The 12046-nt window shown below is 39.6% G+C and overlaps 1 protein-coding gene across 1 annotated transcript; it reads right to left on the reverse strand.

Moving 5' to 3' along the window:
• Positions 1–402: 402 nt before the first annotated feature.
• On the reverse strand, positions 403–11481 carry CUNH6orf58 (chromosome unknown C6orf58 homolog). Its single transcript, XM_062632356.1, has 6 exons — positions 11132–11481; positions 8072–8158; positions 4596–4780; positions 3295–3428; positions 2703–2941; positions 403–772 (listed from the first exon to the last, which is right to left on the reverse strand). Exons 1-6 carry the CDS (start codon positions 11451–11453, stop codon positions 585–587), a joined length of 1155 nt encoding a protein of 384 aa, XP_062488340.1. The 5' UTR covers positions 11454–11481; the 3' UTR covers positions 403–584.
• Between the last annotated feature and the right edge of the window lie 565 nt (positions 11482–12046).

Here is a 12046-nt window from a genome sequence, read left to right on the forward strand (position 1 = left end):
AGAATCATGTAAGAGCTGACAGAGAATAAGCCCATTTACTTCAGGACTGGCTCCACAGCACCACACAAGGCACGCACTAGTTGCAAAGCAGCATACTGAGGGAATCTGTCTATACTACAGTATTTAATATGAAAAGTCTGAAAGCTTCAAATTTGATTGCTGCTGGTCTGCAAAATAATAACTTTGGTGGAAAACAGTCGAGGCACTGATTTTGGATTAGAACTTCAAAAAAAAGTTTCTGATGATCACCTGTTGGACCATCAAAGACTTGAGTAATTACATAACTGGTGGGATTCCTGTATACAGAGAAAAACCCAGTCTGAAACAGAATATAATTTGCCTTTATTTACTTTTGTATCTAATAATGATACATTATTTATAAAGTTGGGAAAAGCAATAAAGTAAGATTTTCTGTGAGGCCTTTTATTTATAAAGAATTGCATTAAGCAAATGAGCTAATTAGGAAAATTAAGGATAAAAATATTGATTCAATATGAGAGATGCACACATGGCTACTCAGGAAATCCTGCTGTAAGAAATTAGCAAATCTGGATTACCAGGCACATATCTGCTAAAAGATTTAATCACTCAATGTTGGAACTGCTTTTTCTCAAGAAACTGGGTGCTGTCAAATCAGTTCTTTTCAAATCATTGTGCATTCCCAGGAGGTCAAACTTCTGGCCTGCAGCCATGTCTGCAATCAGCTTTTGGCCCATTTTTCTTCCTTCTTCAGTAGACATAGCCTTTCGCCAGAGACTCAGCAGCAATCCTCCTTGAAAAGAAACAGGAGAAAACATTGTCAAATTAACATGGAGCACCCGCAGCTCACATACACAAGGGATGAAGCCCAGGAGAGTGGTGGATGTGGGTATTTGTCCAGCAGCAAACACCCATCACTCTCCTGTGGATAGTGAAATGTAGACAAAGACAGGAGTGTGCCAATGGGGTAATAATTGCCCACAAATGTGTAGGGAGACACAGGCCATTTATTCAGCTCAGGATCCTTTGTACTGACAAACAACTGGGCTTGTTCTCTTGTCAGCAGTCTTCCAAGTCAAAATGGTTGAATATGCACTTTAAGGTCTTGGTCTGCAAATGTGCATAGCTTCAAAGCTTATGAAGCAGTAGCCTGGTAGTCATAGTCAAGCACATCTTTGTTTTTATTCTAAAACAACCAAGAATTTGCACTTTATGCCAGCTAAGCCCTCAAGCTAAAGAAACAAATGATCCTTATACTTTCATACAGGCAATAAGCAGTGACTGCCTAGGAAATATGCCTAACCAGTCCAGCATTAGCACCAGTTTGTCTGCTTCGCAGTCTTCTCAGTGCTGATCTTTATGGGGGATAAAAGACCCACAGAGGAAATCTGACAGTAAAAAAAAAGAAAAAAAAATGTTTATTAGAAAACCAAGAGGGCTTTATTCTTCTGCAAAACATGCTTTAGAAGGAAACTGACAGCAGTGGAGATCTGAATTTGCACAGTATTGCACTAGGGAGATGAGGAGTTAAGAGGAGAAGACAGCAAACAGTCCTCTTTCCTAGGAGGACTGCAGGAGGACTGCGGGAAAGGTGAGGACTGCAGTAAAGGTCTTGAATAGCAAGGCACCTGCTGTTCTGCTTTCACACACCAGTGACAGGAAAAGCATAAAAATTAAAGCTTTTTGCTGTCCATGGGTCAGGAAACTTTAAACACAGTGAAGCCCTATCTCAGTACAGGTCCTAGCTGGACTGGCAGAGGCAGCGAAAGGAAAATAGAGGACACTCAAACTCTGAATTAAGAAATCAAATCTCACACTGGGTTGGAAAGGGTCCTGTCCTAAGAGGTACTGAGAGCCTCTGCTGCGAAAGGTGGGAGGGTGGCACTCTCTGATGCGAGGGTGCTTTTTTGTAACACTGAATACCTTCATTATGTGGCTCTTCAGCTGCAGTTAGTGAGAGAATTTTCACTGAAATGTATGGGCAGAAGAGGATCACAAAAAAAAAAACCAACACCATAGCTCTGGAAATTAATCAACTAATTTCTCAGTGTATTTTTTAAAGATTCAAAATAACTTTCCTCCACAAACGACAAACAGAAACATGCAACGGAGCAATACATATGAATGAACTGAAACCTGAGAAGGATGCAGTTCTGTGTCTCACCGCTGGATGGTGGTGCACAATTTATTTTGCAGTGAAGCAGGCCTTGTCTAAAGGTGCAGTTTTGATGGGACAATTACATTCTCTGTTAAACTAAACACTGAGACAAAACCAAAAGACAAAACAAGAACATTTGTGGGCACACAAACTGTTGTTCCTGATCTTTTGTCCACTTTTTTTTTTTAGTGACCCCAACTGATTTAATAAGTTCATTTACAGCTTTAATGGTTTCAGATTTAGCTGGTGAAACACAAACTAGTATTTGTGGTTTAAAGTTCCTGTAAAAACTGGAGAAAAAAACTAAGATCATCTGTTCCAACAAATGATGCATTTATCTCGTGTGAAATACTCACCGCATACTGTCAGTGTTGCATTTGCTTTCTGGTGCATTGTTTACATATGGTTCTATTTTTATCTGCACTGATTTACTGTCAGTCTCTATGAAGTGCTTATACTATTTTATATAAAAAAAAATCTGTGTTTGTATGGAGAAAGGTATAGAAAGAGAGAACAAGTTATTAGATATCTGTGGAGTACAAACATCTGTAGGTTGGGTTCATACCTGTTATTTTATTTGTTTTGTAAAGAGCGCTCAGTGAAAGCAGGACTCTATTTTGCTGTGGACTGAAGTCACTAATGAATGGGACAACATCCCCTACAACAAGCATCCTCTGGGGCAGGAAAACCTGGAAGTTGTTTGTGGTCAATAAATCTGTAGAGAAGTATGTGGCTGCAATGAAATCTACAGCATTAGCCCAGTCTTCACCAAAATTTGCTTCTGGATCAGAGAGGTATTTTAAGCTGAAAAAGATCAAAATAAAAATGTAACAGATAATTGACATGCCCTGTAGAACACCTAATTTATCCTGGCATCACTGCCTCTGCCCAAATTAAATACAGCTCCTGACTTGGGCCCTATCTCCCAGAGAAGAATCATCATCTCATTTTAAGCCCACAGCCTGCCCATCCATCACAGCCTTAGCAGCCGTCTCTCGCTGATTCTTTCATGCTCCAAGAGAGCAGAAGGGAGAGCAGAGCCTAAAGAGCAGAGGCCTAAAGCAAGAAAACTCATGTGGGCTTTGTTGGGACACTATCCTTCTAAAGAGGTATGCAGGTAGGAAGATCCCCATTGGCCACCCCTCTCATCCCCATACCTGTCGCGGAACTTGGGCTGTGCATAAGCAATGGAGGCAACATGTGCCCTCCACATGAGAGAGAGGGCATCATCCAGTTTGAAGGAGGAGAAGGTTGCAGGGCTCTTGGCTTTGTGTTCTGTAGATAACAGATACTGCAGAGACAAAAAAAGGCAGAGAAACATAGGGGTGGTTTAAACCCAATTAATGTTTTAGACTTACACACATGCCTCATGTAATAGTAAGTTTGCAAGCTAAGGGAAATTACTTTTGAGTAGTTAGATTGTGCTGGTTTGTAAATGACTACAATGTCTGACATAGGGACAGAAAGGTGATTAATATAGATGAAGATGGAGTCAATGGGAGTTGCTATTCTTTGACTTCAACAGAGTGAGGGTTTTATCCAGATAATTTAGGTACTTTGTCCCAGTAATTCAGTGTACTTTTGTATCTGAGTGCCATGGAAATTTCCGTGCTGAAGTACTGGATTCCTTGAAAACTTGTTTATGTTCTTTTGGCCACAACTTTCTGAAGGTTTTCAGAAAATAAGAAAATGCTCCTTGATGATTACCATTATGGCTACTTGAGGAGTAGGTCTTTTATAACAACTTCCGTAACACACTGCTTAGGAAAATTAATCTTAAGAAAAAGCAAATCTTACTCCTAGAAATTCTACATTCACTCACAGTTGCCAAGAAGGACTTAAGGTTTAAATGTTATGATCATTATTAACTATTTGACTATTAACAAAAATGCCAAATATAGAAGTCTATCTGTAAAAATAGTTATTGAATCAATGAAGTAAGAAATATTGTCATCTTTGGGATTTGAGAATAGCTGAATGAGGAGGAAAGAGAATATCTACTTGTATAAATGTGTCCTTCTGAATAAAGTTTCAGCATTTTCATGGTTTTCTTAGATATTCAAAAGAATAAATGAACCCTATAAAACCAATGCAAGACCATTTCTCAAGGGTAATGTTCTATCTTGCATGCTTATTTTGCATTGCTAATATAAGCACTATAAGCAGAATACAGATATAGCTGTTAACAAAACATTCTCTTGGGACAGAGTCCAAAGTACAGAATTATCTTAGAGAAAGAAAGGAAAAAACCCAGAACCTGTAAAAAGACTGGCCTTCTTATGTCTGACTCAATTTATCTTTTCGTTTTGTTACTTTTATAGCAAGCTGTTACTGAAAGCAAACTAAGCTCTTTGAATCTTACAAATAACAGTAATAGTTTTTAAAGGTAATATTCTGGTATAATTTCCCAGAAAATATGAAAAAGCCCACCCCAAAACACCAAAGTAAAATTGCTTACTTCAAAATAGGCCTTCCAGGCATTCATAAGATTGGGAATGCGAGACTGGCAGTCAGCAACACTATAACAGAAATCAGATCTTCGCTCCTCTGGCGGCAATATTTCAATCTCATATTGCAGCTGCCCAAAAAGTCCAGCTTCCACTGCTCCCAGAAAGGGTATGACAGCCAGGTAGTAATTCATACCTTAGAAAGAACAGGATGTTAACCTCATGCAAATTAAAAATTCCTGCATAGAAAAAAGAACATTCTCCCATATTAAATGCAGCGGTTTCGAATTGCCAGTGATACAGCTGTGTTCAGCAGTAGGACACATGTACTGACATTCACTAATGATGATGTCTGTATTGATTTAGATACTTTTTGTAACGTTCATTTATATATTGCCCTTTAATAGCCTTGCATGAGCTTCTTGTTCGCTATTTTCATGAGAAATGTTGAAACCTTGATTTCACCTCAGAAAGTACTTACATTCCTTTAAGTGGGCTTGCATATATCACACATTTGTGCCTGCTTGGGTAACTGAGAGGGCAGGCAGAAAACAATGAGGAGAGGACTATATTGAATATTATACCCGGCAAAAAGGACTGACGTTCTCAAGCAGGGAGTGTCTCATACACCTAGGGATATATTAAATGTGAGTTTCTGGTTTAAGCTAATTCCTGGATTCATATGAATTCTCAAGCCAGAGAGGGCTGCCCCGAAGGCCAGCTGAAACCACTTACATCGTCAAAACAGTGAGAGAGGTTTCTGTGCAGTCTGAAAGACTTTTTGTGTGCTCCTACTGCAGGAGGGTAAATCAAGGTTGAGTTTATATGTTTTCTAAAGGCAGCAAAATTAGTATCAAATAAACGTGCAGAGTTTAGAAGTAAGTCAACAGCAGAAATGCAAACACGAAGAAAGTAAAGGTAATGGTTTCTATTTCAGGAAGGCCCCCTGCTTGCACAGGGCTATGTAATGACCCTCGTTACTTGTCACTGTGTGGGATGCCTTCCCATGGAGCACCTACTGTTAGCTACCCACAGAGATGGAAAACTGAAGTTGGAGTGAGTATCACAGTCAGCTTTGGTTTTATTTAGAATTTACATATTTAATTTACTCTGTGCTTACAGCTTTGTTTACTTGAAGATATATACATTTAATTTCTAGCTCAAAGGCAGAAGCTTCATTCTAAGGGCCTCTACAACAAAGCACCTGTGTGTCAGGGAAGGGGCAAAGCCGTTTGCTGAAGCCTGCCAGCAGGTCTGGTGGAAAGGGTGACTTGCAACAGGACAGCAGGGGAGCTGAGGGAGTGAGGGACAGAGTGATGGAGAGAAAATGTACTACAGGAAAAAAACGTGTAGCTTTCCCTTCCCTAGGAAGGAAAGGGATATTTAAACTGGAGGGCTTGCAAGGCATCTTACATCCTTAAAAACAAAAAATACCAAACAGAAGTTTTCCATTGTTTTATTTCCTTTGGATATAAGCAGTGATTGTAATCCATACATTGGTCTTGTCTTTCTTCCCCCTACCTTATCTGTCAGTTCAATTTCTTTTAGAATAGAAGATAAACTTTCTAAAAGAGTTAAGTTCCAGTTTCAGAAAAAAAGAGTCCCTGAAAATATTGACTTTGACTCACATCAGAGAAAAAAGGAATTTTGCTCTTTTTTGTTTTTTTAAGAATGTATTTGTTCATCTTTTGAAAAATAGAAATAAAAACATTGTTTGGGAGATTTTATTTGGCCTGGCTGGGATATGTTCTTCAATTTTTGTAGGAAAATTAATTAGATTTCATTAATCATATGAGAAAATGTAACAGTTGTTTATGTTTTTGCATAGGCTCAGAAAAGAAATCCCTTATAAGATGAACTCTGTGGAAATCTAATTATCTATTAGTTTGAGGAATCTGTTTCCATATAGACTTGGATCTAAAAGTACCAGAGGGAAACATGCGACACATGTTCTTGCACTTGAGACAGAGAACATTGTAGTATCAGTGCTTTTTTTACTGATGCTACAAATGTTATTCACTGGGCTGCCCTGTGCAATAATAAATGGACATCCTTGAGCTGCATGTGGCATTCCAGATTCCTTCCTTTCCTCTTTGGCAAAACTCTTAGGTAGAAGTGGACATAACTGGGTGTTGTTTTTTTTTCTTTTTATGTAAAAACCTGGTTATAGTATCTTGTCTCACACACTATTGTTTCTCCCATGATCCTGACAGTGGACCTACCCTTATGTCCCAGGAGGATAAGATGTTCTGCCACATCTACCAGGAGTGACGCCAACAGCAAATAGCTGAGTTAGCTCACAGCTGGTCCTTCAGTAGAGTTTGTCACTTTGCCTTTTCTCTGCACTGCCTAGTGCAAAGGTAGTTCCAATTTTGATACCACCATCACTGAGATGGCACTGCTTCCTCCAGTGCAAATTTGCTTGGGTGTAATGGTTAGACACATTCTTCCATTACACCAGTGTTATACATTTTTACAAATGAAATTCATGTTTTTGTCAGGTTAAAAGAAACCATGCATTAACTTGATCCCTCCAGTTCAACAGGGATCAAGTTAATCAAACTTGCATCAAACATGCAAGACATATGAAAGGCTTGAATTATCAAAAGTATCCAGGTTTTTTTCTGATGTTTCTGTTGCGGGGAAGACTGAATTATCAGGATGTGTGTTTTCAGAGGTATTGAGGAAAACACTGAAAATGTCTAGGGCATTGTCACTGGAAACTCAGATTTTTATACTTCTTTCTCTCTGTCACTGTGTTCAGTTTGTTTCTACTTACTGGAATAAAAAAAAAAAATAACAGAATTTTAACCTTTTAGAACTCCAAAGCCAATATTAAAGTAAATAGAAATTGTCTTATAGCTTGTGTACACCAGATCAAAGTATTAACTAAGTTTTAGCTGAATCCTTGAAAGGCTGTTGGATAAATGTCAGTGTAATGAACATAATGAAGTTATTTGGATATCATGGTCATAAATTCTCCCTTTATTTCATTCTCTGTAGCCTCCTGACCACAGTGAAGTTGTGAAAGTGTAACTGAAGACAGAAAAGTCCTGTTAGATTTGTATTACTGAAGGTGATGCAAGAATCACAAAGATTCCTGCTTGACATTTTCACACTAAGTTTTAATTGGAAGTATTAACATCTAAACTGAATAAATCTGTTCCAAAGAAATTTAAAACTCTAATTTCTACAAATGTCTACAAATACAGATACCCATTGTGATGTTTCTCACACATTTTTACATGCATTTTTGCAGTGTAATTCTTTTTAAAGCTGCAAATTCACAATTTTTTCCTTCCTCAAATAAGTTATTGAAGTCAGTTGACTTTCATTTACTCATGCTTGCTGCAAGTTTTTAATGGAGAATTAAGTAGCACTGAAATTATTTTGTAATATAGAAGCCTAAGGGGAAGAAAGATTCTAAATTGCCTTCTCAGACACTAATCATATTTTGAAGAAGAACAGTGAAACAGCTTATACTTACAGGACCACCAGCTTCTTACAGATATACACAGGAGGTCCCCATCTTCATAGCCACAGGAAGTCACATTGGAAGGATCTGCTAATCTGCCTGAATCAAATGAAATAATACACCAAATACTTCTCAATCTTTTTCACAAAAGAAATCCCACTGTGATGAAAAAAAATATACAGAAGAATGCAGAATTTTGCTCAGAGACAGAGAACAATTACTGTTGTTTTGCTTCATAAACTACTGTTCCTAGAGTAGTTGCATTTCTCAGTCAGTACTTCATGCAGTGCATAGTAATTTGGTTGTGTTTTTACAGTTCGATATATTCCTCAGTGTAAATGTACTCTGAGAATTTATGGAACTGTCTGAAAGTAGGACATCACAGTGGTATTTCTTTGGAGATATAAATATACATGCACATACAGACATAAACACATACATAGCTGATGTTGCTTTTTCCATAGATGGAGAGCTGCTTAATGAATGGAAGAGCACAAACTAGATGCGCTAGTAATTGTCACACCTAATTGGGCTGTGTGATATGGAATCCCTCCAGTTTAATGATGCACACAAACATGGCCTTACTGTGAAGCTAAGCATGCAAACACTGTGTCTGATTAAGAAGGTTTTCAAGCACATGTGCTGTAGCAAACATGCAAGACATTTCACAATTCTTCATGACAGCACGTAGAGCATATTTCATTTTAAGCCCATGACACGGAGAAACAACCTAATTCCTGAAATGTACATGTACATTGTGTGGTAAGCAGTCACATAGTGAGTCAGGAAGTGTGCTTTAAGTGTATGACATGAAATTACCATGGTCAGGTCCAATGCTTGAACTATTCCAGAAGCTCCCCACCTCTGCCCTGCAAAGCACTTACTCTGGTGAGTCAGCTAAATGACAGCCTCATTTCTGTCAGTTTAGAAGTAAACCTCATTACATTCTTTAAACATGCACATGATGATTTCAGGAATGTCGGCATTACTTTGTTTTCCTACTCTTCCGACATCCAATGCCACCTGAATCTTTCTTTAAGTTCTTAAATCCAATGCTCCTGGATTTGTACTTCTATATATCACTTCTTCCAAGTGGGGGTAGAGGTTTTCTGGCTTCTTCACTCTGTGTAGGCAGGACTTTCAGGTTAGCTCTGTCTCCCAGGTGACAATTTCTATTTCCAAAATCTCATTCCTACCAACTGTGCTGTCTCAACATCATTGTCTCTACTGAAAATTTAGCCAAATTACTGATTTAATTTAATGTCCATGAGTAGATTATTGCATATCTTTCTGCCACTCTTACTAAGTAGCAGCATCACTTGCTCTTGATAGTTTATATAGAATCATACCCATAAAAATATTTTCTCAGCAACATAACTTTCATGACCAGACAGAATGGTTAATTCTACAATTTTTGTAGTATTTTCAAGGATCTGTTGTCTTGAACCCTGAACTTAAACCCTGCTTTTGTTTACACAAGCTTATTATGCCAGTATACAAATGCTTCAGTCATTCCTTACTAATATAGCCCAGCTGCCTAGGATTAGGATTAGGTTTAGCCACTTAGTAACCTCACTACCATATGTACCAAAATTCTGTCTTTCTTTCCCCCTTATCCATTTATCCTTCTACTTATCACATTTTTTTACTGTAAAACTCTTTCCAGCCGTGTGATATTTCACCTTCTAATATTTTTTTAACCTTTTGATCATGTAATTTCAAAAATGTATCTCCTTGTCTAAGGACCAGCCCTATGGCTGTTTGGCAGGTGACAGTAAGTCGTCACCTGTCTGTGCAACCGGGTGTAAATCTTCCTTTCACCTACCATGTCCCTCAACTCTATTTGGCAACTCTCACTGCAATCAGACACATGTTCCCTTTGTGGAGGAAGCCACACTACACAACTAGGTCCCTTCCAGCAGGTCACCACTCAAGCGTAGCTTCTGCTTCCAGTCATCTTTGCCTCTGCCACACATTGGGCCAACTTTCCGGCTGCACCAGCCATTCTCATTATCTTCTCTTTCTTTTCCTATACATAAAGAGGGAAAAGAGGAAACAGCTTGCTTAAACTCCAACCAAATTCTTGCTGCTGTTTGTCAGCTAGTTGCCTGCTAAGATTTTGTTTACTGTACCTTCTTTTCCTCATTTTGACTTAGCTTGTCAAATTAATTAATTTTCTGTTAGGTGTGACTAAATGCTGGCAGCCTTCCTTCACCACCAGCTGCAGTACCTCTGTCTTCTTCTGAACACACAGCTTCACCACCTTGTGAAGCTATACATTACAGCCACTACAGAAAACAACAGTCAGACAGCTGCATTTGCTTATGCGTTGTTACCACCAGGCACAAGTTCCTGAAAACATCATTGACTCTTCTACCTTTCTTTCCACATCTCCTGGTTGCTAGAACAAGGCAAGCCAACTCTGGCTCTGAAAGGAAGCTTCACTGTCTCCTGCATGTGAAGCAGCTTGTGGAAGAACATGTTCTCTCATAAAGCTCTTGATAAGATAATGCATTCTTAGCCTCAAGGGACCTTTCACATGTGTTTCTGTGCCTCCTTCCTTGGCAAGGCCAACAAGCAAACAAGAATGGCTGCTCAGATGGCAAACAGCTTTTGGGGAATGAGCCAATACCTCACCTCACCTCCCCCCCAACAAGCAGAACAAACTTCATCATAACATTAACAACAATAACAAAAAAGCCTATTAGTTATCAATTTAAGAACAGCACTGCAGAGTCCAGGCCCTGAAATATACCTACTATAAATTGAGGCAACTGGGATTTTCAGATAACTGGAATATTGTCCATCTAAACCACACATCTTCTGAATTCTGACGAGTACTATGTTAGCAATAACACATTTAACAGTGTTTAATAGCTATTGCTCAACAAGAGAAGGGTGTTCCCTTCATTTAGGATTTCTTTTTCAAATTGGCAGTTTAGCTCAGTATGTCAAAATTTATACCATCTGAGGCTGTACTGGACTTGCAAGGCAGAAACCTTGGAAAGAATGGCCCAAAGTAGATCTGGTAAATACTTTGCTGTTCCAGCACCTTAAGGGCATAAGTCATACCTGTACGAAATTGCCACCCATGCTGCAATGGTAATCCCCAGAGAATATTGCCAAAATTTTGATATCCAAAGGCAGTAAAATATTTGGCTGAAGAGTTTAGCAAGCTCTTGTACAGTCCCAGTCGTTCTTGGTAGTTCCAGGCATTGATGACAATTTTGTTGTCCTTTACTAAGAAATTCAAGAGGTTTTCAGGGGCGAGGCTCCACAGAGGGGGATAGATGTCCTCTTCGGTGGCATCTTTTTCACTCCACACTGCAGCAGTCACTGGACTCAGGGTAACAGTCACTGTAAGAAGAGCATGTATGCCGAAGTAGGACCACATCGTGAAGGTGTGTGACCCAGGCGTTTGTGGCTGCAGGGCTTTTATCATGAAAGGTGAGGGCTGGGCAAAAAAGGGTGACTCAGGCGCAGAGGTGTTTATCTCCCTTCCCTCTTTCCAGTGACCCTGACGTGGAGCTGCCAGGTTGACAAGCTCTGAGTAATGCTTTGTCCTCCCTGGGGAGCTGGATTCAGTGGGATCTGGGGAGCAGCAGCAGATATTTAAGAGGGATCAGACTGATGAGAAAACGTCCAGATCTGTGCTGGCCACCACGTATACCCACCCTCCCACAAAGTCAATGTGCTACAGTACTGATTACACTGTATTTGTCACATTTGTCCCTCTGGGGACAGCAGTGCCACAGAGCTCACCCCTGCCAGACACAGTCAGGGTTAGGTTAGGGCTGAGGTAGGCGCTCCGATGATAAACTCCAGGCACTGACCAAGGAGCAGTAGTGACCTAAGCAGGCACTGCCACTAGCACCTTTGTCATCTGTCCTTGGGACAACTGCCTGCAGCCTTCCTGTCATGAAGGCATTGGAAGTAGCCAAACCAGCCCCGCTGCAGGCCATTCAGCACCTGACTAGCTGTATTTAT

Source organism: Pezoporus occidentalis, unplaced genomic scaffold (assembly GCF_034315485.1).
Source record: "Pezoporus occidentalis ecotype Australia unplaced genomic scaffold, CSIRO_AGI_Poc_V1 ctg39, whole genome shotgun sequence".
NCBI lineage: Eukaryota > Metazoa > Chordata > Aves > Psittaciformes > Psittacidae > Pezoporus > Pezoporus occidentalis.